This window comes from Vulpes vulpes, chromosome 15 (assembly GCF_048418805.1).
Source record: "Vulpes vulpes isolate BD-2025 chromosome 15, VulVul3, whole genome shotgun sequence".
In the NCBI taxonomy this organism is placed as follows: domain Eukaryota; kingdom Metazoa; phylum Chordata; class Mammalia; order Carnivora; family Canidae; genus Vulpes; species Vulpes vulpes.
This window is the reverse complement of record NC_132794.1, coordinates 7,387,265-7,415,028: the sequence shown is the minus strand read 5'-3', so window position 1 is coordinate 7,415,028 and position 27,764 is coordinate 7,387,265. Positions and strand designations below refer to the sequence as shown.

The window sequence follows — 27,764 nt, the reverse complement described above, 5'->3', positions numbered from 1 at the left end:
GCGACCCCTTCTTCTGCCCTTGGGAAAGCCTGATCACTCTTCAAGGCTCAGCTTTTCTGAAGTCTTCTTGAACTCCCCAAGGAAGAGTCTCCCCATTTTCACATCTCAGCTTCTGTGCTGAGAAACTCTGGCATCAATAACAATCAAGCATAGAAATGTAAAAATTTTTACTATTTTGTTTGACAGCAGATCCAAGGTCATCCTTATGGATGATCTTGTCTTTCCAAATCACGACATACACTTGAGGTTCCTCCAAGAAGCGTGCAGTTGTGAGTTGAACTTCATCTGATGTTGTGTCTTGGTTTAAAAAAAAAATAAAGGTGGGGTTTGCAGGTGTACCCCACTCACTTGGGATTATCTCATCTACTTTCTCATGAAAAACAGGAGCTCTTGTCTTGTTGTTCAAAGGAGTGTGTCATCTTTTTGGTCAGTCTTGAGAGGATGGTTCTTATTTTATAACTTACTTCCCCTCCCACACTCACTCATGGTGCCTACTGGTAAGCACTTTGCTATTACTTGGTTAATTTTTGTGATGGACTCACTCTTGGTTTATATTTAAAATTTCATATTATTTTTAAAAACGATTCAGGGAAGGATCATGCAAAGTAATTTTGAGGACTACAACTCTTGATTTACCCAAGAAATTATTTCTTCCTTTCTCAGTGGCCACGGAGTGATATTTATAAGTCTGACAGTAGAGAATGGTAAGAAAATCTATTCCATGGGAGAGTCTTAGAGATGTGTCTGACACCTTTCCCTTCATTAAAGCCAAGGAAAGAGAATTTGGAACATACACAAGAGAAGAGCATTCTGGATTAAAAAAAAAATCCAGACTAGCATCTTGGATTTTGAGGAAAAAAATCCAGACTTGTTTCTTCCAATCCATTATCTTACTGAGAGCATTCTTGTTGACAATGTGTGCTAGAAACCAGAAGAGCAAAGGCCTGTCCCTGTAGGCGAGGGCTTAGCAACTTGGAGGAGAAAATTATCTGGGGAAGGGGATTATTTCGCACTCAGGGCACACAAATCATTGGGTGCTTTTCTTTGATTTCATTGGACACACAGTCCTAGGTGAGAACTAGAGCCATCATCTGGATTAAATAAATATCTAGTAAGAAAAATCCCTAGTGACCTAGGACAGAGTGATGTTTGGCTTGGGTTTGACTTCAGAAAATCAAGTGAATTTTTTTTCTCTTGAATTTGTAAGCTGAGTTGTGTGAGTCCAGGGAGCAGACATCATCAAAATCACATCTGTGCCAGGTGATATTGGGAGGGAAGAGTCCGTAGATTGAGTCGAAAAGAGTACTGATATACAGCAATGAAGCCCGTAAAGAGACTCTCATAAGGTGACATGTAAGGTGCAGAATTAACTTGTCAGAAGAAAGGTACCAAAGGTAACAAACACCATGTATTAAAACCCTCAAGCAGCCCAAATCAGTCAACAAGAAGTTTTTGGTACCCGCTGCTAACTTAAAAAGCCATACAGCCATGTCATATGTAACCCTTGGATCTTTGAGACTTGAATATAGTACAAGGTGGTGAAAATCATCAACACAAATATATTTCTAATAGCTAGAGAAGAGTAAGTTAAATGAGGTGTGGTGATAATAATAGTACATGTTGTGGGACAATTGCTATGCTAAACACTTTATAGGTTAGTGTTCAGTATAAGAATACATATTCTACACAGTTATAAACTTTCAATGTACCTATTACATATTGGATTCATATTCAGATGCAATTATTTAGATATTATATATCATAATATATACGTAAATATACGTATTAGGTCATATATGCATAGACATCATTTTATGTATATTATCAAAACAGTGCCAGGTGGTTGCTACGCTCAGTTGCAGAGGAGAATGGGTAATTTGCCAGTGGGCTCACAGCTAGGAGGCTGGACTCAGCAGTGCCGGGGGTCGCAATGATGGACAGGCCTCTCCCTAGGACCCCACTCGCCTCGCCACGCATCTCAGGGATGCTTTGCTAATTGCGCAGAAACCTTTATGAATGCAGTTCTGGGCTGCAAAGCAATTCTCTGAGTCAATATTTAAAATCAAGATGCCCCCTCCTTTTAAAGCCCTTGAGCCTGAAATTTAATATCTTGTGAGGGAGATTAAATCAAAGCAGAAAGGCATACGAGAAATGTAGGCAGTGGTGTTTTTACTGCTGATCCTTTTAGCTCTTTCCTCTTGGTGAAGCCAAGATTTGGTGAAGCCTGGGAAGTGGCTTTCTCCTACTCGGTGCCACCGAACCTCACCTGATTTAAATTTTCCCCAGCGCCAGAAGCCAGGTGCTTGCCTGCCTCCCCCCACCCCAGACAAATCGCGGAGGTAACGGGAAGCAGTGAGCCCACGGGCTGTCCCAGCTTGTCACCAGGAGGGAGAGCAGGGCTGGGAGTGGGAGCGGTAACAGCCCTGCACAGGGAACCCGTGTTCTCTTCACTGGGAATATCAAGAGGCAAAGAGGGCTGCACAAGGCAAAAAGCAAATTCCTCTGCCCAGGAGATCATATCGATCCGGATGTGAGAAAACGCTGTGTGCTCAGCATGGACAGGGTCCCCTCCCCAGTCCTGGGGCTATGCTCTTGAGCTGGAGCCTTTAGAATTCAGTATTCTCCACTGCTCCTACCATCTGCTCACTCACATCTTCAGTGCCTTATCTCAGGCTTCCTAAACTTAACACACACATTTGCTCATATTCTCCTCCTCTGGGTTGTCCACACCTCCTTGCCCAGTTGGGCATCTATCCCTTACCCTCTGGCCTTTCTCATGGTCATACCTCTGGGTAGGGGACCCTTTACTCTAGAGACTGAAAATGCAGAGAAAATCTTGAGACCCCGACTTTCACCCCCCACAGCCTGCCTTGGGGTGATCCAACCCCACGGGACACATCTTCTCATTTCCCCTCTGTCTTCCTTGATGAGACCTGTTGTTAGCAGAGCAGTTGATGTGGGGTGGGGGAGGAGCGGGGAGTGGTGGGAGGGGGGAGGGAAGGATCATGAGCTGGTGGCAGGTGGTGGGAGGCTGGAGCAGGCTCTTAGAGCCAGGTGGCAGCATGTGGGAGGAGGGAGGAGAAGGACAGTGAGATGGGGTGGCATTTGGTGGGAGGCAGGGAGGTGAGGGAGGTAGTGTGAGGGAAGAGAGTTTAAAAATGTATTTGTTTGCTTTTGTACTTTGGGCTGGAGCAAAGGCGAGTGGGGGTGGGTGTGTTTCCCATTCCCTATGGGATCTGGGTCCCTGGCTTGGACAGGTGGCTCTGCCCTTGGGTCTTCAGTGGGAGCCATGGCTCCTCCATAGCTCTGGGGTATCACCTGAGCACTCCAGTGGCTGAACAAAGGAGCGTGAGGAACACAGCCTGTTGCCGGGGCATGTGTGGGTCAGAGGAGGTGATGGAGATAGAGAGTTCTGGTTGGTTGTGGCCCCAGTGGATGGTGATAGCAGCCAGGCTTGGGCAGCTGGCTCCAAGTTGCCAAGCTAGGCTGGTACCATGATGATTCATGCCTTCAACATCTGCCCTGTGTGTGATTACCTTCTGGAAAAGGAGTGGGAAATGAGAGAAGACCAAAGTCCCTTTGATCCCAAACAAGAGAGGAAGCTATTCCCAGTGACATGCCAATAGCATTGGTGCCTCCTGAGATGGGGACCAGTAGAAACCAGTGCAGAAAAGTGGAGAGGATGTGGCTGCCCCAGAACTGGTCTTTCCACCACCAATGGGTTGGAAAGGGAAAGTGAGCAAGAAAAATTATTATTGAGACAATAAAGGGAGAGGTCCTAAAAACTGATGTTTGGAAAGAAGAACACTCCTGGTAGCCTCCAGAAGAACCCGGGTCTCTGTCTCCTCCCCTCCCTACTAGAAACCCTCCTGTTTCTGCCAGTCCCAAGAGCTGTGGTATTCCCAGCTCTCCTCTTGAACACTAGTGGAAAAATCACTCCATCTTTCTGAGACTCAATGCGTCATCAGTAAAATAGAAATACAAATGGCTTTGGTTGTCCCCAAAGTCAGGCAGCCTAGGCAGATGCTCAGTGGCCGCCAGGAGTGGTTCAAGTTGACCACCACTGCATTAAGCAAGTAGTGGTGGGAAACCATGGCGCGGCCTGACATTGGAGATGGAAGCCTCGGGACGGTCTACGATCAACCAGCAAATCCCACCACTGCTGCAGAGGAATGAGTGATTAGGTTCTGCTTCACCTTCCTCCTGCTTTTATCCAGAACAGTGATTCCCAGCGTCTCAGCAGGGGGTGACTCTGCTCCCCAGGCCAAATCAGGTAATGTCTGAAGACACTGGTTGTCACAACCGGGGGAAGGTGCTGGTGGCATCGGGTGAGTTGAGGTAAGGGTGCTATTAGATACCCTACCATGCACAGAACTTCACAACAGAGAATTACCCAGCCCCAAGTATGAACGGTGTCCAGGTTGAGAAACCCTGACCTCGATCTTGGTGCCAGAGAGAAGGCACAGGTGTCAGAGAAGAGTCTCAGTGACCAAATCTGCCATTCATCGCAGGTGGGGCTCCAAGGGACCTCTGAGATCTTGAATGGAAATAAGCCCGAGAAAACAGGTCTAGTCTCATTTCCACTGGTACCAGGACCAGTAATAACTTATGACAAATGTTGGGCCTCCTATGCTGAAATTTATTTCCTTTTGCCATTTTGAACATTGCTGTGTGTTTCCACCAGTGAAATCCTTTAAATTACAGGCTGTTCTGGGGATGGCGAGGGAGGAGCCGATGGTTGGGGGAGGCTCCCAGTGAGCGGCAGATGGAGCCCACGGGAGGAAGAAGTCCCACCTTGAGGGGCAGGGAGGGTGAGGTGGGGTGACCAGGCGGGATGATGAGGAGCCCACCCCTATGCAGACAAGGCTCAGGCCACTCCGTGGATCGAGGATTAGAGTCCATCACGGGCCCTTGGGCCTCAAAGCTTAGGAGCTCTGCTTGACTGAACACGCCCCCTGATCTCAACGAGAGAGCAATTATCCTTGAATTTGAAAGATGCTTTCCAGTAAGGACAAGCATGTGCCTCGTCGTGGAAAAAAAAAAAAACAAAACAGCAGCTTTTCAGAGGCACACAGGCCGGGAAGCGCCGGACTGTCTTCTGCTTTGGATCAAAGGAAGTTTTTCTGCCGAGTGATGGGACTGAAGGGACGTATAGCCTGGAGACCAAACGTGCAGTCTGAACTTCTGCACAGATCTACTTGCTGCTGCCCCAGTGACTGGCCCCCCTTGATGTCCACCCTTATGCCCCCCCACCCCCCAGTGTGCTACAGGTCATCCAGGAGAGAATACGTTAGTCCGAGTTACTAGTTGAGGAGACAACACCAGCCTGGCGAGTGTGAGCAGGAGTGTGAGTTGGTTTAGGGGTACGATCTTGCTCTCAGGCCTAAGGGAGAACCAGAGAACTGGCCTCTAGGCTGGGCTTCCAGAACTGATGCCCAGAAGCACGTGGCCGAGCTGCTTTCAGAGGCAAGGGCCACCTCTGTCAGGCTGGCCTGGCCCCGGCCCGGAGCTCCTGAGCATCCGCGCACCTGCAGGAGGGGCTCAGGCTGGCGGCCCCTCCACATGGGAGGCCGGGCGATGCAAGCAAGGGAGGTGGGGAGTCACCGGAGGAGAGTTGGGGGGGGAAGCTAGGTGGGGACCATGTCACACACCCCCTGTCAAGGAGGAGGGCAGAGGAGAGGAGGGGAAAGGGCAATGCAGCCAGGCCAGGTCAAAGGCACACGGCCCGCAAGAGCTGATGCAGGCAGAGCCCTGGGGGGGCTTCCCTAGTGGACGGACCCCTTGCCCTCGGATGACAGCAGCCCTGCCCGCCTAACCGGCCTCACCACAGAGCTCATTTAGAGAATGGAGGAAGGAAGTGTGATACAGACCGTGTCACGGCAGGGCCGAGAGAGCAGTCCGGAGCCATGAGCTGGGCTTGAAGGTGGTCACTTGTGAGATGATGCTGTGCCTTCCCGTGTGAGTGTGAGCCTGGGGGACAGGTCTCAATATTCAAAGTGTCTAAGTTTTATTGGAAAGGAGAAGGCATGTTTTACAAAGCACGCTCTAGTGAGCCAGGTGGAGCTTTCGTCTCCGAGGACAGCGTGTCATTTAGTGCCCTAGTGACTTCATACGAAGCATAGCTCTGCCCTGCCTGAAGGGTCCTCCTTGACCCCTGACTCCCAGTCTAGCTGCTGGGTCTGGACCAGCCATGAACGGAGGCCAGAGTCTGTGTGCCATGTGTGCTTGGACCTGCAACTCTGGTCCTTTCCCACTGTGGAGGGGGCTGCAGAAGTGTGGTAGTTTGTGCTAAAATCCTACACCCTGCCCAAGAGGGCCTGGCCTGGGGCATTGGCAACTGCACGTCTGAGAGGGTGAGTGGACACTTCCCCACAGGCTAAGCGGCTTACAGCATCCCAGCAAGCAGGGCAGGCCCCATGGGCTGAACCCAAAAGGGGGTTACGCTTCCATTCTCCTTCTCATTGGAACCTTGGGACTGAGGGACAGAGACTCTCAAGAATTCCGATACCTGCTTTTCAGAATTCTCTTAGTCTTGGTCGCTTCCATCTGCGTTTCCTTTTCTGAGGTATTTCTTCAAGATATTTCTGTTTCTCTTCTAGGCCTCAGGAGGAATCTCTGGCAGCGATCACATCTCCTATGTCGCTCCAAGATGCCACCTCCTTCCATCCCCCTGACCTAGGGGTGATGCTGGTCCCCTGCCACTGCTCAGAAGTGACTTCTCTCTCTCTGTGCCTCAGTCTGGTTTCTCAGCATTTCCAGAATACAGTTCATTCAACCTCTCTGTCTTTGGTTAGAGCTGGCCTTCCACCTCCTTCCAAGCACCCCTTCCACCTTGGAAGTTAGGTGTGGCGTTGGCTTGTGGCTAATGCAATGAGAGCAGAGGTGACGTGTCACTTCTGGGTGGAATTATAAGATACAGTGTTGATATGTCACGTTCTTCTCCTCTCATGGCAGTGAACATGAAAACTCAGGTGGAGATGGAACCTCCGGGTGATACTGAAGTGCCCAGTGCACGGCCGACCAGTGTGGACACGTGGCGTGAAGGGGAAATTGATATGGATGTGAGCACATATGGGTGTGTGTACATGTGTGCATGGGTGTGTGTGTTCAGTGGCAGAAATGTTTTATTGTAAGCATGGTGTGACCTGGCCTCTCCTGATACTTTCATGGCTGCCCTATTTGTACCCCTGAGAGCAGGAGACACTTTTCCTGCAGCCATGCTGACCGCGTGCCAAAGAGGACCCCAGCCACAGAAGCCTGTGCCCTACCGTGGTGCACTTCCTCAACTCAGTACCGTCAACTTTGTACCCATCGCATCAATGCCTCAAATCACTCCTCCTGCTGGCATTTCCAGTGCCAGGGGCTTCTGGAAGCTTCCACCAGTTCCCTCTCCAAAGCTCAAAGCCTGGGCCGCATCCCCACATCCCTCCTTCTCTTCTTCAGCACATGGCACATCCGATCACTGCCTCTTTCGCACATTTGTGGTCCGGCCTCGTCCGCCGCACCAGCTCCCGGCTGCCTCTGTCTGCCTCTGCCCAGACCAGAAGTGCTTGCCACGAGGCCTTTGGCAATCGTTCTAAAAGGCGAGATCTGCTTAAAAATCTTAAGTGCTGCCCCTCCCCCGTAGGAGAAAGCCAAGCTGTGCACTAGTTCACGATGTGACTCTGGCCCACGTGCCCCGCCATCTGCTACCTCGCTGGCCCGGCTCTGGGCTCAGGCCACATGGACACTTTGCTCTTGCCCTGCACTGGCCACATCCCCATACCTCTGTCCTTCTGTGCTGGGTCCTGACACTCACGTTCCCACTGGCTGCCTGGTGGCACCTGCACACCCTCCGGGTGCCTTTATGATGCATGCGCACGTTGGAAGGCTGTGGAAGGAGAACCGTGCTGGGCATCTGCCTCCAAGCTGCAGCGCTTACCCGGCAGCCTCTGCCAGGGTGTGCTGTTTTGCACGCAGCTATGAGTCTCTTGCCTCCCCAAAACGCTGCACACGGTGCAGGCAGGGTCCTTGTTTTCTGGTCTTTTCCACGCCTTCACACAATTGCCAGGGTTATGATAACATCTCCATAAGGAGGGACTAAGTGATTAAAAAAACACTGCATTTGAATGGAGCTAATTAAATGAGGAGTGATTGTAGCTGGTTCTCACTCTTCATTTCTTTTGATACTAAACAATTTCAAATCTGGCCTAAATTTGAGCTGTTTCTTTCATCATAGGAGGAATTCCCTCTGCCTTAATGCAGACAGCCAAGACCTTTAAGCCCCTACAAAACACGCCCCTGGCTCTGGTTATGGGCAGTGGGAGGAACCACAGCCCACTTGTCTCTGCCCAGCGCTGGGAAGGGACCGCCCTGGAGCTACTCAGGGCACAGCTGGCAGTTGGCTGGGTACCCGAGAATGACAATGAGCAGCTCTTCTCTTTGCTATGCAGGTGTGTGATGGCTGTGACAACCACAGAGACAACGGGGCAGGGAGGGCGGGTGCTCTTGGGGAAGACTGGAAGGGATCCTGTGGCTGGCAGAGCAAATGCATAGGGCATGTGCGCCCCAGAGAGGCCGGGCAGGTGGCAACAGAAAGCCGAGGAAGTCAGCCCATGCCAGCATTTGGAGTGAGCCACAGCCGGCCTCGGGCACCATTTGCCACTGCAGTGATGACGTGCTGCTGCTTTCAGGAAGGAAGGGGGAGTGGGATGCCACCAAAGTGCCGGATGGGGGACCCTGGGAAGGCGCCCTGCAACCTGCAGAAGGTGTCAGGGCCAGTTGTAAGGACAGGAGCAGGAGTGTGAGTTGGTTTAGGGGTACGATCCCTACCTGTTCCATCCTTACAACCCCATCACCATGCACAAGACAGATATTTAGTTCTAATCCACATTATTCGTGGGCCCAGGTGCTGAGACTCCCCATGCTGTATTTGACAAGTTCCCTGCAGCTCGAGGTGTGGAGATGGTACATCAGCAGGCAGGCATTGACCGTGAAGTGAATTATCTACAGAAATCTATGGAAGCACAGCCTCATACAGACCATGATTCCAGAGGCCCCAAGCCATTTGCATGCCTTTGGACATCTCCAATCTGTCACTGTCTGACTTAGATCCCAGTGGCCAGGACAGACCCTGCCCTCCCCAATGTCTCCTCGAGTGACAGCACCATGTAGGATGTGGTTTTCTTGTTTGGGTCACCATATGCCGATTTATGGACAAGGCTGGCAATCTCCACTGGTTAGTCTCTCAGCTTGATTTCGGTTAGTGGCTGGGTAGTAAAGTGCTAGTAACCGAAGGTAAGCTCAGGGTAGTTTCTTCCAGTGTGGGTTTTGTTTGAGCCATTTGGAACTGGGCTTCCGGTTGTGTAAGTAGGAATATATCCATTTCCAAGATGCAGACAGAAATTAAAATGTCAACGGGCAGTGGTAAAAAATCAATAGCCTTTGAAAGGTTGAAAGTCCACCACTGGTTGATGCAAGTGTGGAATTTACTAATTTTAGAGTCTCTTGAGCCGCTCTCTGTTAATACCTCTCCTTTCTGCCTACTTACCATCTTGTGACTTTGTGTCTTTCCTCCTTAACAGCAACTTCTCTGGGTCTTTTCACACATATATTTTTTTCCTTATATGTTTTTCTCATGTGTACCTTTGCTGTTTACCTCTTCCTTCACATCTGGTTTTCTTCCTTTTTGTTTTTTTCTTCCTTTCTATACCCCTTCCTCATTTCCATGATGTGGCATAAAAATATTTTGAGGGGTTATCTTGCTTCGATTGAATAAAGTTTCTTTTCATCACACTTTTAAAAACCTGCTAACATTTTTGTGTCTTCTGCTTGCCCTTTTAAAACATTGGGAGACTAAAAGATCTTCTTTGAGGTGGTGATTAATGGCACTCAGAAAAAAAATACTCCCTATCCCTGGTCTAGAAGATGAAGAAGATACCCCATCTCCATTATGGTTCTTGCATACTTGCATATCTACTGATCCCATTTGGACCCTTATGGTGATAGGAGAAGAATCACCATCTGATTCTGGTTAAACACAGATATGTTCTAGTAACCAGATGGCTTTTGCTTGGCAGTTTAACAAGCAAAGTGTTTACTGACTCTGGAAAACCATTCAGTGCATTGTGTCCTGGGCATTTGTGGTTCTGTTTATGTCCCTTTTACCCAGTGGCCATGGATTTGATGTTCCCATCAAACTTATTGTGTAGTAATTGTATGCTAATTCTTTGCTTAGCTTACTGATAGAATCTCCCTACATAATTATGTATTTATGTCCTTATAGATTTCCTATGTAGAATCAATGTATAGTCGTTTGTAACATTATTCAGGAGTTTAGTTTTGATGAAATGTTTATTGGTGGTATTGCATGATTAACTTTCATAGCAAGTGCCTGCAAGAATTATGTATTTTTTAGATTAGTGTTTCCTTATCATTGTAAGGATCGGTAAATGGGAATGTTGGATATGATTCCGAGATCTGTTTTCGCTCTTTAAATTTCCTTGTGCATTGAACATACTTACGTAAACTTTTCATAAAGACAAAGTACATTAGAAGAATGGCTGCACCCTTTCATATACACAGGGGTTTGGAATTCAATTTTGACAGAATTCTCTTAAGTCAATAGACTCATAGGTCAAAGTCATTAAAATTATTGTAGGGCTAAACCTGAAACGAAAACCCAACAAATCAGTAGTCCAGTGTGTGGGGAGGTGTCCTTATTTAAATACCCCGGATCCCATAGAACTAGAAAAATTAAAACAACTTTATCAGAAATATTGAGCATGCCAAAAATATTGACTTTCATACTGCCCTTGCTGTTTTAAAATTCAGTTAGAAGAGTTAAAAAAATTTCACTGAATTCGAATATCAATTTCTAACATGGACCTCGTAAAAACTGCTAGCATCCCAACTCACATGCAACACCATCCAGCTGAATTTGCCCCCACACTCAAGACTATTCATTGGCCATGATGCTGGGTTCTGGGTCATCAATCCTTCTAGCATTCAGAGAATATCTGTGGGTCTTTTGTTCTGGTGACTTTGGATTTAGAGATTTGAACTAGATCTGTGAATGTGCTGTGGATTATGAGTAAGTGGGTGTTGTCCATGGGCCCACTGCATATTTTGACAACACAGGTTTGTCAGTTTTGCGATGGTACTGGTCCCCTCACTATTTCCCTCTAGGTCTGAGAAAAGCGTGCATTCCATGACTTAAGATCCTTTCCCTTAAAAAAAAAAGATCCTTTCCCTTCCAGAGAACCAGTTTGGGGGTCTTCAAACCAAGTGGCAAATGCTTTGAAATGTTTCAGTTTCAGGGTGGGGAAGATACAGAAATGAGTGGAAGTGAGGCTTGTAAGTGCTATGGGGCGGTTGCGCAGTCCCCTGAAGTCACCATTTACATGATGAAATTAATGCTCAAGATAAATGAAACTATGCAGGGGTTTTGGGTCAGGGATTTAAAAAATGCAATGTAAAGATCTTCTTAACATTTTTTTTTTTCTTGGGGGAGGGCAGACCTTTGGGGAACGTGGGATTCATCGACTATGCTACAAAACACTTCTATTTTAATAGTCTCATGATTTGAGGGATAGCAAGAGGAGGAAGTAAGGGCCCAGTTAAATGTGGGCAAGATTAGTGGTTAATTATGCAGGTCAAACTTAATAAGGTGTTCATGGCCTGAATGATAACAGAGAAGTATCTACAAATTTCCCTTGTAACTTTAGATATGAGTTCTATCACCAGGAAAATGTATATTTCCAAAGGGAGGAAGGAAAAAGCCTGCATTGCCTATTTCACATCCGTATGGTCTTTAATATTCAAACTTCAATGTATAAAACTACATTTCTCATTTTGCAGGAGGATTTATTATAATTAATTCTTCTTTCCTCTTAAAAATGCTTTGTATATCCTATTTATTTAACTTAAGAGCTTAGAGCATTATACCACTGATCTATTCCAAACCTGAATCATTACCAGCTACTTCCACATCAAACACTCCATTTTTAAATTGTCGTATCTTAAAATATTCAAGTACACCTCAAAGATTGAACGATGACAAGCCATTCTTTCTTCTCTTTGGATTATCCAGCCTATGGAATATCTGCCCATAAAACTTGAGCCGACTTTGACTAAACCTCCTAAAAGTCAGATTGGAATTACTCTGGGTCCCAATCCTCAATACAGACCTACAAATAAAACCCCATACTTTGAGTAAAAATTTCAGCACAGAGTTCAATCCCACCCAAGACAAATTTCCAGTAATGCATATTGTAACATCAACACAACACACGTGAACTAGATAGACCTTGGTGATCACAAGGATGGATGAGAGAGGCAGATAATCACGAAGAAAGGGGGGTTTTGCATGATTTTGTGGTTTTCCACTTAAAACCAAAAATACAGAATAAATTTCGAGTTAAAAAAAAAGGAATAAATTCCAAGTTACTCACTCATGGATTCCGTTAACCTGGCCATCGCTGCACTTTCTTCTTTATGCTTTTTCTGGAGATGAGAAGAAAAGACATTTATGTATAAGACACACCTGAGATGGGAATTAACACAGAGGGTCTGATGTAGCTCTATTTCTTCCTTTTTCCTACATTAGAATCTGGTCACCAGTGATGAACTGATTTTAAAAATCTCATATTACGGCTACATGATCAGTCACTGAAAAGAGATTTTTAGGGCATTAAAAAAAAAAAAACTTGCCATTGCTCTTGGAAGGGAGTTTCTGTCACACTGATCTTGGATATATATAATTGGTGACGCACGACCAATTTTCAAAACCTCTCTGACACTGGGTTTTTGACATCCATATGCCAATCTTCGCTTTCTATTTTCTCCTGTTGAAGCTTTTTTGATATTTTTGTAGGTGGTATTTTTGTCGTCATTTGATTTCTTTTTTTCCTAAAAGCTAAGTCGATTTTTATACATTTTCCTTTGTCTTACTTTCTGGAATTCCTGGGGTCTTTTGAAAGTTATCACTTTTGATGGGTTTACAACCTTATCTATTTTGGGCAGAAAACATTTTGTTTCAACTGGGATATAGGTTATTACCCACTGAGTTTGAGAGCCAGAATGATACCTACATAAATTGGATCTGTCCTAATTAAAAAATTACTTTGGGGCTATTAAAAATAATGGTCATCTCTACTGAAAAGTTCTCTTCAGTTTCTTCATATTTCTTCAATTTCCTTGGGTTCTTAGCACGTACAGTAACTGAAACGTTGGCCACTATTATTTTACTGTTTTGCAACCTTTTTCTTTTTCTGACTATGAAACTAATACATGCTTGTTATTTAAAAGCTCCAAAAGTACTGAAAAATTATAAATCAGAAAATATAGTTGTCCCCCAAAGCCCCCCAGAGGAAACCAGTTAGATTTTGGTGAATGCCTATTCATTCCCATTTTTGTACCTGTGAATACATACATATATGGAAATATAATTCCTTTTTTAGAAATATAAATATCTATATTATATGTGCAATGTTATGAGCTACTTTCTTCACTTAACATCGTATCACACATCTTTTTATGTCAATAAAGGTAGACTACACCATCATTTTTAAATGACTGCATAGCATTCATCATGGGTGAATACACCATAATTTCTTCAGCCAGATTCCATTTAATTCACTTACAATTTTCCACTATTTTATAAAATCTTTGATAAGCACCCTTGAACTCATCATATGTTGGTGCACTTGACCTGAGGACAAATCTTCGGGTTAAGATTGATCTCAAAGTGTGAATATTAAGGATTTTTGACACATATTACTCAATTGTCCCTCCCAAAGTTTGGATCTGACAGTGTATAAAAGTGTTCATTTCCTTACATTCTTGCCAACTTGCCAGTGGCACAATTATTCCACCCTCATTCTTGGCCAAACTGATAGGCAAGAAATAGTTTCTTGTTCTCTTATACTGTCATTATTCCTTCTCTGACCTTTTGTTTATGAACAACCATAGCATTCCTTCACATGTCATCAGCACGTCATTGACTTGGTCTCCTGTGATCGTGCTCCAGCTCTTCTGCCATCAATATTTCAGTTCTTAGAAGACAACGGTGGCATTTGTTTTTCCCCATGGCCATGTTATCGTGTGAGCAAGTCACAGCTGCTTGGCTAGCACTTGAGTTAATGTGTCACGGCTTGGGTGTTGGAGCACATCTAACAAAATGATTATTCATCCTCCTGGTGTCACTATTCTCAAACTGGAAGAGTTTGCTTTGTGTCAACAACAACTTTGTATATCCCAAGTACACTGGATTTTTATAGGCCCTATATTCATAGCAATGAAATTAGTGTTCCGCCTCTTACTTTGAAAATTGCCCTTGCCAACAGAAGGACCTAAGGAACCACAATCTACCATCCTACACGCAATGGCATCTAACCCATCATATTGAGCCTGCCATATGGTTTCTATTGAGATGGCTATGGAGAGGCTAAGAGGGCCATGTAGCAGAGAACTAAGACAGGCAAAGAGAAACTTGTCACGACAACACAGGTTTACAGAAATGGGCACAGAGACCGCTTCAAAATGAGCCCATTCTAATGGTTCCTGACAATTTGTGCATAGAAGCGACTCTATGATGAGAACTCAGTGACATTTTTCCTTGACCCGTAGGAACTTTGTTCTGTCTCTGCTTGCTCCGTGTTGACTCTCCACTTCACCCCTTAGCCTAACTCTACTGCTGTTTTGGCCTTTCTGGCTATGTGGACTCTACTTGTATTCTGGTATATGACCTGCTTCTCCTTCATCCTCTGGCTCTGTGCTTATAGGTGCTCACCCTGGGTCACTGATCGCTTCAGCTTGGCCCTCCTATGATGGCCCCAGTGGTGAAGGTCCCCAGAGCACAGGTATCCAGATTCCAGGCGTTATATTCTAATGAGGCCTTGTCAGTTTTGTCCCTCTTCCTGTGTGTGTCACCACTTCACTCTTATGACCCAAGGACCCTGCCACCTTTTGTACCCAAGCCCTGCTGGTGGGTGGACCTTGCAACTATTTTTATTCAGATGTGTTGAATATCCTAGTCCTGGAGAAATCAAATACTGCCTGTATCAGCATTTTTCTCTTCTCTGTAGTTAAATGGGAACTTCTGGCACCAATGGGGGAGGGGTCCTTAAAAACGCTAAATTTAGCTCTCTCAGTTTGACTCATCTATATCATAACTTATGGTAGAAATCACGGCATCTGTTTTTGTGTAAGTAGTTCAGTCATTCTATGGGATGTCTTCAAACTCCTTCTGTCCTTCCCTCATTATCAGAGAGCTGAGGGTTGCAACCACAAGGCACGTATACCTAATAAGGGATTGACATGCCACTCTTGATCCTGGGCAAATCCTCTTCCTTTTCTAAAGCTAAAATTTTTCCTCCAAAGTAAATTTTGCTGTTATCAGATTTACAGTACTGGAGAGAGGTTTAGAATTACAACATATTAAACCTGGAAGAGATTCTTTCAGAGATTGTCAAGTCCGACCCTATGGTGATCCAGTCAAGGAAATTGAAACCCCTGCCCAGAGGAATTTCCACCATGGTGGGCTCTTCCCCCTGTCAACCTCCATTCCCCTGGAAATCTTCAAGACCACCACCTTACGGGTATATCAAGACAAGATTCCTCACATAGCAATCCTGTCATGTCGGTCCTTCTCAGATTTGCCTCCTCTGTATTCCCCAACAACATCCCTGATTTCTACAAATGGCTGATGACCTCCTAACTTATATATCCAGCTCTGACCTCTCCATTGAACTTCTGTTGTGTACTGGGGCCCCACCCAGATGTTCATTGGATGCTCCAAACCAACAGGCTCAAAGCTACTGTGTCCCTCACAGACTTCCACCACCTTCATACCCAGGCTTCTTTCTTCATTCTCTGTCTTCAGTTTATAGGATCACCACCCACATCATACCTATGCCAGAAGTCTGAGAACATGCCTCCCTCTCTTTCTTCCCCACCCCCAATATTTCACATATCTTAAATCTTACTCCCTTATCTGGTGTTTCTAAAGGGACTGTTAATGTTGCTTCCACCTGCCTCTGGTCACATCTGCAACACTGAGGGTTTATTCTGAAACAGCCCTGGGGATCTACCTAAAATGTAGACCTGACCCAGGCACCTCCAGGTTCCTGGAGGAACCTCAATCTTTCAGTTACAGTCTAGCAAGTAAGTATGCAATCCTTGTCTTTTAGGTGGGGCCACATGGCTGGATGGTTCCATCTTCTACACTTACAGTCTAGTTACAGCTACCTTCCTTCTGTGGCAATCACTGTTCCCTCTGCCTGGATACTCTAATTTCCATTTCCTCCTTGTGCTCCCAAATTTATCCCTAAGAACTCCACTGGATATAAGGCAACATTTGCAGTTTCCCCTACTCTTCTGACCATGTCTTCCAAGTTTTACATCTACACATGTTGATGATCAAATGCATCCTTATGTCACATCACATCATTTGTTATGGGGGTAGGAGATTCCAAGACCTTTGAAAAAGTCAAGTCCTGACTCCCAATAGCCAATAGCCTCATCTGGGGGCTCCCACCCATGCCACCATTACGCTGGGAGGTAGGGTGGCACATGGTAGACCAGAAGTCTCTGCTACTGAAAAGCCCTGTGGTCCTAAGCAAGTCATCTTACTTTTGTGGTTAGGTTTCTGGACTTTCTCTTTCTGACCTGGTTTGCTTTATGCTAAGGTGCCCCCAGGATTAGTTAGTTATGTGAAGAGGATGTCTGTAAATGCTTATATGTACTGGTGATATATTAAGATGGGAAAAAAACCCAGATGTGTTGACTTCAAGAATTTTCCTTAAGAAATATCTTTCCTCTGGGAGGCAAAGAGTTTTGATATTTGAGATAATCATTATTATGTAAAATGTAAAAGAAAACCAGGAATATGGGAACCTTACTATTCTGAAGCAAAGAGCTTACTTGGTCCTGAAAACTTATTGTTCTTATTTACTGTGTATGTCCTGCTTACATGTTCTTACTACTCTGAGACAGAGCAAGAAAGTGAGAAGTACAGGCACTTAAGTGAGAGGACAGGGAGTCCAGGAAAGGTCTAGAAAGGTGCTTGCTTGGCTTTGACGTTTCTTAGCCAGTTACTGTGACCCTCTGGGAGCTCCAGTTTGCTCATCTGTAAAGTGGGATTCCTACTGTCTGTCTGTGTTTCCTCATTCACAGGCCTGGTGTGAGGAACAAGTGAGGAAATGTATGTTAGTACACTCAAGGGTTATGTCCCTGTGTGTAACTGTGTGTGTGTAATCAGTATTACCTTTGGCTACCATGTGAGGACCAAGGCTTGTAGCCTGTTCTTGCTATTTGAGGTTGAATAGTGAGTTCTGGCATGTGTACCAAAAATAACAGAGCAATTTTCCCTAAAGCTAAGAAGTCTCAAGGCTGTCTTCCCCCCAGGGACGACTCATCATGTCAGCGGCTCATGGCCATGCACCTCATGTCCCTATTTCCAGAATCCTCCACCACAATACAAGGTTCTTCTTAGAAGAGCTGAAATCTTTTGCTCTAGGAGTCACTCCACTTACAATTGTGTGGTCATACATTTAATGGAATAACAGTAACATTTAAAGTTTTCAGGAATAATGATGACATGTTTGAGCAAAACATATCCACAGACACTTGAAGAAATTCTATGAGTCTTGTTAAAATCATACCAAACTTCTCAGATAGAATATAGACCCTCAGGGACAGTGGGTATTTCATTTTCTTATTGTTCGACTGTGTTCTTTCTACACCTGGGAATGTAAATAAAAGCTCAACAGTTTGCTTGGTGTGTGTGTGTGTGTGTGTGTGTGTGTGTGAGAGAGAGAGAGAGAGAGAGAGAGAGAGAGAGAGAGAGATATTTATACCCACACTTCTGTTTCAGCTAAGAAGTGTGTAGCTTTCTATTGGGACCATGCCAGAGATATACTTCTCTCTGTCTGAAATGACAGAGAGGTTTTTAATGAGGGCAATTATAACAGTCTGTAGCTCAAAGCTAAGAAGTGTGTGTGTGTTTATAGGGATGTGGTGAGAGGGAGAGAGAGAGAGTCATGAATGCAAAGCTTTTGGAGAAGGTGGAGCTCTTCTTCCAATGCCAGGGGCTCCCTCACACAGAGGGCAGGGGCTGGCAGGGCTGAGTGAGGTCTGCATGTTCAGTGGCACTACTGCATTGCTTTCTGTTACCCAGGGCTTTTATGGACGAGAGGAAAACTCATCATAGTTGATATATTTCAAACCAGTCATATTTACATCTAGGATATTTTTATCTCTCTAAAATATGTCCTTGTATTCGTCAGAAAACTGTGGTTTTTTTCAAGTTACAACTGTTTATAGGAACATTTATATCAAGTGGGAAATGATAATGCTATTTTATGAACTTGTATCCTCAACTGGACGTCACCTCCCAGTTAAAGCTGAGGCCCTCCAATCTCCCGCCTTGTTCATAGGGTTCTCTACAAACATGCCAGCTGTGATCTCCAGCCTCAACGTCCCTCCTCCTCTTTCCTGACATGATGCCATTGCAGGTCACCCAAGGACTGATTTAAAAGGAAAATGCTACATTCTCAAATAGTCAATAAGATAAATGTTTTTATAAATGGTACCATATATATTGCCTTGAGTTGTTGCTGAAAAATAAAGGGCAGAGGATTTAAGAACCACACATTAACTTTTTGTCATTGCAAGTATGGTTTGGGGCAATAAAAATTGTAATCCCTAACATTTATTTCCCATCCAATGCACTGTGATTAAGTGCATTATTGAACTATCTATCTCATTTAATTCTCACAGAGGCCCTATGACATAGGTACAGTCATCCTAATTTGCTAATGGAGTAATTGAGGCAGAGCGATTGAGCAAATTGCCCCAGGCTACACAGCTCAGAGAGGAGCAGATTTGGGTTTCAAGCCCAAGAAGTCTTCCTTTAGCACCTGTGTTTTTCATCAAGGAGACACTTGCAATCCTAAGAAAGTAATGATGGGCTGGAAACAAAAGCTGCTAGAGCAGAAGGCAGTGGTAACGACCCCGGTCCAAGATATTTTGTAGACTCACCTATTGCTTAAATACTCATTGATTTACACAAGGTGGGAACTAAATATAACAGGAGGGAGATTCAGGTAAGGAAGGCTCTATACCTGCCTTCAGAGAGTCTTCAGTTTAGTCAAGGAGATAAGATGTGCACATATGTAGCTCTAATACCTGGTACTGAAGGGTATCTATTAAGAGAGTTCTACAGAATATCAAAGGGAAGAGGGTGGAGGAAGACAAAGGAGGGGGAGGGGGAGAGAACAGGGAGGGGAGAGAAGGAAAAAGAGAGAACAGAGAAAGACAGAAGAGAATGAAGTTCTAATTCAAGAACTGGAGCAGGCTTACAGAGGAAGAGCTTCGACGTGTCCAGAAAGAAGTTAGAATAATGAAAGAAGGGGAAAAGCAAGGCAGGGTATTTTAGGTGGAGAAACAGTATGGGTAAAGGTGGGGAAACTTGGTGCCTGAGGGATGGCAGGTAAGAGGTGGACTGCAGCAAAGTATGAGACGTGCAGTAGGGCGCCTGGGTGGCTCATTTGGTTCAATGTCTGCCTTCAGCTCAGCTCAGGTCATGATTCTGGGGTCCTGAAATCGAGCCCCACATCAGGCTCCCTGCTCAGTGGGAGTCTGATTCTCCCTCTCCCTCAGCCCCTCCCCCTGCTTGTATTCGCTCTCTCTCTCTCTCTCTCTCTTTCATAAATAAAATCTTTAAAAACATGAGAAGTGCAGTAGGGGCTGACTTTGAAAATTAAGGTGTACACTGTGGAGGCCATGGTGTCAGGTGCCATGGTGCCAGGCTGAGTCGCTCAGGAGGGAGCCTGTGATTGGGGCTGGGGTAGTGTTTGAAGCTGTAGGAGGAAGATGAGGACCAAGGTCTGAACCTGCATGAGCACCCTGGAGAAATAGCACATACTCTCTCCTGAAAGCCAAGGCACAAAGGAGTTTGAAGAATTAAGAACTCACCCATCAGAATGTGATACAATTTCAGGTAGAAAGTTAGTATCTTTTCTGACTTATTTAGTGGAAGACTCCTACAGTAACCTAAAATTTTCACGGTTTGGGGTAAAAAATCTGGAGGGGACTGTTTGAAAGAGGGCCATGCAGGATGCCCTTGGTGACACAGCGTGCTTTGCAAAAGGTGGGGAGCCCCTGCCTCACCCAGATACCCTTTCTAAGGCCTGTATAGGCCACCTTGCCAGGCTCCTTACAATGGTATCACTGGCCATGTTGATCAGACTAGAGAGGGTCCTAACGCACTGAGATATTAGGATGTCTTACAAAAATGAATTAAATCAAATTCAAGGTTGTGCTTGTACTAAGTCACTTTGATTCATTTGTGGTTCAGGATGAGCTCTTAGGTAGAAAGAAGGGGTTTGGAGCACCTCCCTTGATGCCTTCTTGGCAGTATGTTCAGCATGTGAACTTCTCTTGCCAAGAGGAATGGGGTTGAGTGGCTAACAGTTGGAACCTGTTAGCTGGACTGTATGGCCGTAGAACTCCCCCAACACTACATCTCTATGTGTCCTCTGCTTGAAATTCTGTGGGCTAACCTCTAGACTCCCAGAACCAACATCCCAGTAACATTTCATGAATGCCCAGTGTGGCTGGTTTCTTTGAATAAGATGAGTGACTCATTTCTCCTTTCCTAGAGCTCCTGGAAATATCATAAAATGTAGGACAAGCATTATCACCAAAGTCATATCAAGAAGTTTCTTATAAAGAAGATACTGAGCCAGGCTGCAGGCACAGAGGATTTCTAGACAGCTGAAGTAGGGAGAGCCTGTTCATGCTGCTGGTAGCCCTAGGTAGGCACTCCTGCTCCCAAGACGCATGTACACTGGTTTTGGCCTGGCCTCCCCAGGACTTAATGGCAAAGTGCTGAACTAGGAAGCAGCAAAGACTCCTGTTCATCTCATGTCACTGAATCTGTTCCTTCCCTTGTGGACCTGCAGCTCTCTGGGGGTTTGTTTGGCCTCCAGGGCTAGTTTGCAGGAATCCTACACCTCACAGTGACCAATGCCTCTCTCACCTACCTTCACCTGAGGGACAAACTTTGCTAAACCCTCTCTATTCACTGGAAAGGGAGCAGGTCCATATTGTTTCCTTTCTTTTCCCTTGACTCTTCTGGTTTGCCCACGATCCAAGTTCTGGACATGCTGAACCTCTAATAGTTGCTCTGCACTCCCAGCTCTGTTTCATTCCATAGTAAGTCTCATTCCAGGTCCTGTCTCATTCCAGGACCTTTGCTTCAAGACCTGGCTTCCACCTACCTTTCCAGGCCAATTACCCACCTCTGTTCGCTTCTCAACTATGCTCCAGTCAAACGAACCCCTTTAGGTACCAGAACACATTTCATCCCTCTTCCTGCTTTCCCTGCCTGCACAATTAACTCCTACTTGTCTTTGAGGACTCAGTTCAGATTTTTTTTGACATTTCCTTGATATCGTCTCTGGCTATCCCTTGCCTAGTGACCACTCTCTGCATTCCAGCATATGTGCATACTTCTGTCATAAGATTTCTTGTTTCTGGAGCCATGACTCTCAAAATATAGCATGTCAGAGGCAACAGTCCTGACTTCAGGAACAGCAAGAAACTGAAAAAGGATTAATCCCTTTCTTTCCAAAGAAGAAAAACCAAACCCCCAAAGAAAACTAACATATGAATACGATGACTAGAGTTTCCATGATTTGTCATGAGCTTCTGGACATGGATTGCTGACTGATCATTTGTAAACAGCATTCCAGAAGGATTTCTGCTCCGGAAAGTGGTGCAATGAGAGGACCTAAAGAGTCCTCCTAAAACTGATTCAGAGATGTGGTAATTATTCAAAGATAAAAAAAATCTCTGATTCCTTTTATTTTTGTATAGCGTTGTTTCTTTTACTGATCAGACAGGTGTGGAAGGGGTTGTGATAGAGGTGAGGTAGAAGTATGATCAGGCTAGGCAAGTGAAATACTAGTAACTGGTTAGCTACTTTGACATATAAAGGATATTTAGAAAATAATCACCCTACTCAGCAGGTTGACTCTGTTTTAAGGAGGCATTGAAGTCAAATGGTGGGACTGACACAGTCAGTAGAGTGCCTTATGTTTGTCTATAGTTACCACTGGCAGGAATGAATCAACTTCCCCTCAAACTTGAGATGCTATGATAATGCAGAGATTTTGGGACAGTTACGATCATATCTTTTGACAGGAGATTAATTCAATCATGTAATTTAAGGCTAAACTGCCTAATATTGATTAAAACCCACGTGGAGATCCCCCAAGTGGAGCACATGATGGCTCCTTCTCAGGGCAGTCCTCTCTTGGGCACTGTGAGCATCCAGGGAAGTGGTGTGGATGCTTGTTCTCTCAACTGTCACAATGGAGCCAAAAGGGCAGTTGAGAATCCCAGTTATTAGAATCACTCAGGAAGTCAGCCTATTACTTATGCATGTGAAAGAGTATAGGAGACAAGGGATTTGATTCTTCAATCTCTTATCTGTGTCAATAGTGATAAAAGATACTAAGAGGAATATTTTTAAAATGTTACTTTGGAAAATTCAATTTCATAACCAAATGTGACATTTTCTGGGCTAGAGAATGAGGAACATTGATTGATAGGCATCATCTCATTTACTTGTGCTCTTTGCCACATATTTTCAGCTTGAACTTCTGTTTGGGTGGCAGAAGGAAGAGAGAGAAAGTGACTCCTTTATTAGGTACCTTGAAACTGAATCTCACCAGCACAGATCTCTGAGAAGAAAAGAAAATAAGAAAACATCACTCCACTTGTTCTTCTGTTTTTTTCTTTCTATTCACAATTATTTTCCTGACTTCAGCTTCTTGAGAAGACTCAAAAATGTGGAGAGAAGAAGGCAGTCCAGCCAGAGATCTTGGAGTATTAGAAACAACATACTATTGAGTTTCCTGGTTTTTGTTTCTTATATCTCTGAGTGGAAACTGAAGAAGCCACCAACTCAGAAATGGCAATGGGCAACCGATGAAAATGTCCCAAGGGAAATCTGCCATCTCTGGTGAAAGGACCAGGAAAGAGGCAGCCTAGAAAGAAAACTTTAAGACCTTAACTGTTCTACTTCACCGTAACTCCACAGAAAAAATTGCAAGCCCTGTCCCTGCCTTCACCTCCCCACTCTGAGAGTAGAGGATGAGTGGGGAGGCCAGACTTTCACCTTCACTTGGCTATAATAAGGCACCCCAAACTGCCTGACAGGGTGGTGTCAGAGAAGATGGAGCAAGAAGCCCTTGCTGAGGGGTAATGGGTCCCCCAGAGAATACATGGGAAGCCTGGACTTATCTTAAAATTCAGCAGTAATGAGGCAGCTTCCCTGTTCCTACTGAGATAGCATTAAAAGAATCCTAGTCTAGAGCTAAGACTTCCATTAGCACTCACCAGTAACAATGCAACTCCTCCAAAGTATGGTGGAGACCACGTAGGAAGCATAATGAGCTGCCTTCCCTATTCCAGCCAAGTTTGTATCATTGAGGTCCAGTAGGGAGCCTGAACTCTAATTCCTCCCCAGTAGTAACTAGTAACTAGAGCCTGAACTCTAATTCCTCCCTTCCACTCTCAATGGAGACTGACAACCCAATAAGCAGTTATGAGGTTGTATCCCCATTAACCCATCCAAATGGTGTCAGAGGACCTCTGCCATAATACAAGTTTTAAATAAGATGAGTCTTATAACACCCAAACATCTAGGTTTCAATAAAAAAAAAAAAATCACTTGTCACAGAATCAGAAAGAGATCAAACTGAATGAAAAAGACAAACACTGACCCTGACATGACACAGATTTTGGAATTATCTGGGAAGAATTTTAAAGCAGTCATCACCAAAAAGTCTCAGCAAAGAAATGGCATGCATCAGCAAAAATTTTTTAGAAGGTATAGAAAAGAACCAAATGGAAATTTTAGAACTAATGATTATCATAACTGAAATGAAAAACTCAGTGAGTAAGCTTGACAGCTGAGTGGAGAGAACAGAGGAAAGAAGCAGTGAACTTGAAGATAGAATAATAGAAATTATCCAATCTGAACAATAGAGGAAAATAAGCTTACAAAAAAATGAGCAGAGCATTAGGAACATGTGGGGTTATAACAAAATATGTAATGTTCATGTCACAGACTGCCAGGAAGAGAGGAGAATGAGGGTGGGACTGAAAAAGTATTCAAGGGGATAATGGCTTATATCTTCCCCAATTTTACCAAAAAGAATATAAACTACAGATTCAAAAAGCCGAATGAATCCCTTGCAGGATAAATTCAAAGACACATCATAATCAAACTTCTGAGAATTAGAGAAAATCTTGAGAACATCCAAAGACATGACACACTACCCCTAGGGAAGAAAGAATTCAAATGACAGTGGCTTTCCCAGCTGAAACCATGGAGGCCAGAAGGTAATAACAAAATAAGGATTTTGGAACATCATAAAGGGGGAAATGATATGGGACGAGCAAACACATAGGTAAACATAGTAGATTTTCCTTTTCCTCTTGAGTTTTCCAAATTATACTGATGGTTGAAACAAAAATTATAGCACAGTGCAATGTGATTCTCAATGTATATAGAGGAAATATTCAAGACAATTATGTTATAAAGTAGGGAGTGTCAATGGTCACAAAGGGAAGTAAGGTTTCTACACTTTCCTGGAAATGGTAAATGTTGGCATTAGTAGATAAAGTACGTATATGTACTGTAATGCTTAAAACAACTACTGAAAAAGCTAAACAAAGAGATACACTGAAAATCACTATAGATAAATCAAAGTTGGATTAAAAAATATTTAAGCCACAGAAATTCAAGTAAAAACAAAGAATCAAAAAAATAGAGAACAAATAGAAAACAATAAAATTTCAGACTTAAGCCTTAACATACTAACAATTACACCAAAAGTAAATGGTGTATATGCACAAATTAAAGGCAGTTTCTAAAGAGCAAACCCCACGACTATAAGCTGTCTAAAAGAAACTCCCTTCAAAGAAAATGGTTTTGTCACTAGTAGACCCATACTAAATGAAAGGTTAAAGGGAAGTAATCTAAACAAAGAGGAAATGAAAAAGAAAGCATTTTTGAATACTATAATGGGAAAGACATGGAAAACAAAAAAATATATAGATAAATACAATAGACTTTATATTTCCTCTTATGGTATAGGTAGGTTGAAAGTGAAAGGATGGAAGAAGATGTATTACATAAGTACTAATCAAAAGAAAGCAAATGTAGCTACGCTATGTACAGTAGACTTCAGAAAAGGAAATATCAGGAATGGAGAGAAACATTACATAGTGATAAGGGATCAACCAATTAAGAGTACACAGCAATCCTAAATGCATATGCACCAAACAACAGAGATGCAAAATATGTGGCATAAAAGCAGATAGAATTGAAAGGACAAATAAACAAACCCACAGAGTGGAAAATGTCAACACCCTTCTCTTGACAATTGCTAAAACAATTTACAAGAGAATTAGTGAGGATATAGAGGGACTCAAGCACACTATCAACCAATAGGATTGGTCAACATTCATAGAACACTTCACCCAAAGACAGCAGAATACACATTCTTTTTGGCTGCCCACAGAATATATACCAAGATAAACTATATCCTGGGCCATAAAACTAAACCTCAACAAACTAAAAAGAACTGAAATCACACAGATTATGTTCTCTGATCACAATGGAATCAAACTAAGAAGACAAAAATCTCATTTTCATTTCTTTTTTTCCTATTCATTTAATCTTTTCCTCTTTTTCTATTTTGTGCCACCCCCTTCCTACTCAGCCACTCTGATCTGCCCTCATTCTAAGTGTTGCAGGGAGGGTGCCGTTGATGGGAATCTTGGAGTAGGATGTGGTTTTCATACCCCAGGGCTTTAAAGGAAAAGAGAGGAATGGACTTTTCATTCTCATAAGCCTTTCTATTAGAACCCTCTCTCTCCTTCCTCCTGGAGAATTACCATGATCCCCATCTTGTTCTATTTGGACTATCCCTGGGACCTTCCTATATAAAACCAGAGGAGAGAGAAGGATGGTTGAGATTCTGAGTCTGGGTCATTATAAAATGGGCTTGCATCATTTTTGTAATTTAAGTGGTTTTGTGACAAAAAAATTAAATAGAGCAGAAAAAAATAGCTTTCCTTATGCCTTATGAGACCTAAAAATTCAACCATAAACTTCCAATTCAAAAAGCAGAAATTGAGAGTGACTACATCTGCTGGGGACCCTCATTCCCTGTGGACCAGTCATTGCATAACCATGTGCTGTGTTCATATGGTTCTCTCATGCTGTTGAGCCATGAAACTCAGTTATGCTCAAACATAGTGAATCTTTCTCAAAACCATGTATTCCCAATAATGAGCTGCTCACTGACAATTCAGTGGTTCCTAATTGTTTGACATTTATCCAAAGGAAAGGAAAAATGAGTCCTACCATCATTAGTTACAAAGTAGGCTATTGGCCAAGCATGGCCAGGAGCCTTGGTCTCTGACAGGCAGCAGCTGTTCAGGCTCCCTGTCCCAGAGGACAGCAGAAGGCAAGGGGGAGGGAGTGGAGGTAGGATTCAGGGAACTCAAGGCAAAAATTCTTTCCTAAGGCTGGATCCTCCCTGGGACTGGGCTCTGGGGCAGATGGTGTTTGCTTTTTCCATCAGTAAGGGAGCCATGGCCAGAAGCTTGGGCGGTGGGGGTGTCCAAACATCAATTTTTGAAGTTCTTCAGGCTCTTCACATTTTAAAATCACATAATTCTGCTTTCAAATATCACAGAGGCAATTCTATACAATGTATGGCATTCACTGGGCCATATTCCCTAGTGTGAGGGTGGGTACAAAATTATTCTGCTTAAGGCAGCAACCAGCTTAAACATTTTCATCTATTTATTGTGGCCTGAACTCTTCTGCAAAGAGTTCATCTTTCATGCCCTCTATCATCTTTCTTGCCCTCTTCCTACTCCCTGCTTTTACTTCCTGAACTCAGGGTGATTTTTGTGCTTCTGGAAGCCAGATTCTCTGTTCCTGGCTCTCTATTTCTACCTAGATGAGCAAATCAGCCTGAGTACCAGGTAGAGAGAGAGTCCTTGTTCTCAGGAGATACATACATGCTCGATTATTTAGGGGTGAAGTATCCTGACATCCACACCTAATTTTAAAATGGTTCAAAAGAGAGAGAGACTACACAAATAAGATAAATGTGACAAATATTAACAGATGGGGAATCTAGGTGAACGATACAAGCATGGATGATGCATTAGTCTTGTAACTTTTCTGTTGGTTTGAAATTTTTCAAAAACAAAAGAATTGTGAAAAGACAGTACAGTTAGGATAGGTCACCTCTCTTCAGCCTCATGTCTCAACAGTAGTCTCTGCTCTGGGGAGGTGTATGGGTGGGGTGCTAACATGTATAAATACAATGGTTACCTGATTTCTTTCCATTCTGAGATCCTCTTACATGGTTCCTCAGTCAGTATCTGGATAGAAGTAGCATTGGGTGGCACCCTAAATGCTTCCTTAAATGCACTTTAAATATATATTGCTTGTAGGCTCCTTTTAAGCCTAGAGATGCCTAAGCTCCATTGAAGATGTACTAAATTGAAATCTCTGGGTGTAGAAGCAAAGAATAGGTATTTATTTAGACAACTCTCTCTGGAGATACTTAATTTTAAGGTGGTGAGACAAGGGCTTCTCTACTTCCTATAGAAAATAATAAAGAGGCCAAGAAACAGAAAAAGGAATCATCATTTTTGATGAAACTAGGAAATGTCTATAATCT

General features: G+C 43.9%; 1 protein-coding gene across 1 annotated transcript in view; it reads right to left on the bottom strand.

Moving 5' to 3' along the window:
* KCNJ6 (potassium inwardly rectifying channel subfamily J member 6) overlaps nt 1–27,764 on the bottom strand; it is a 260,779-nt gene that overhangs the window by 169,729 nt on the left and 63,286 nt on the right. Inside the window, exon 2 of the mRNA XM_025987873.2 lies at nt 12,432–12,483. Within this exon, the coding sequence (XP_025843658.1) occupies nt 12,432–12,456 (25 nt within the window). The 5' untranslated portion in view covers nt 12,457–12,483. The remainder of the gene's footprint in view (nt 1–12,431; nt 12,484–27,764) is intronic.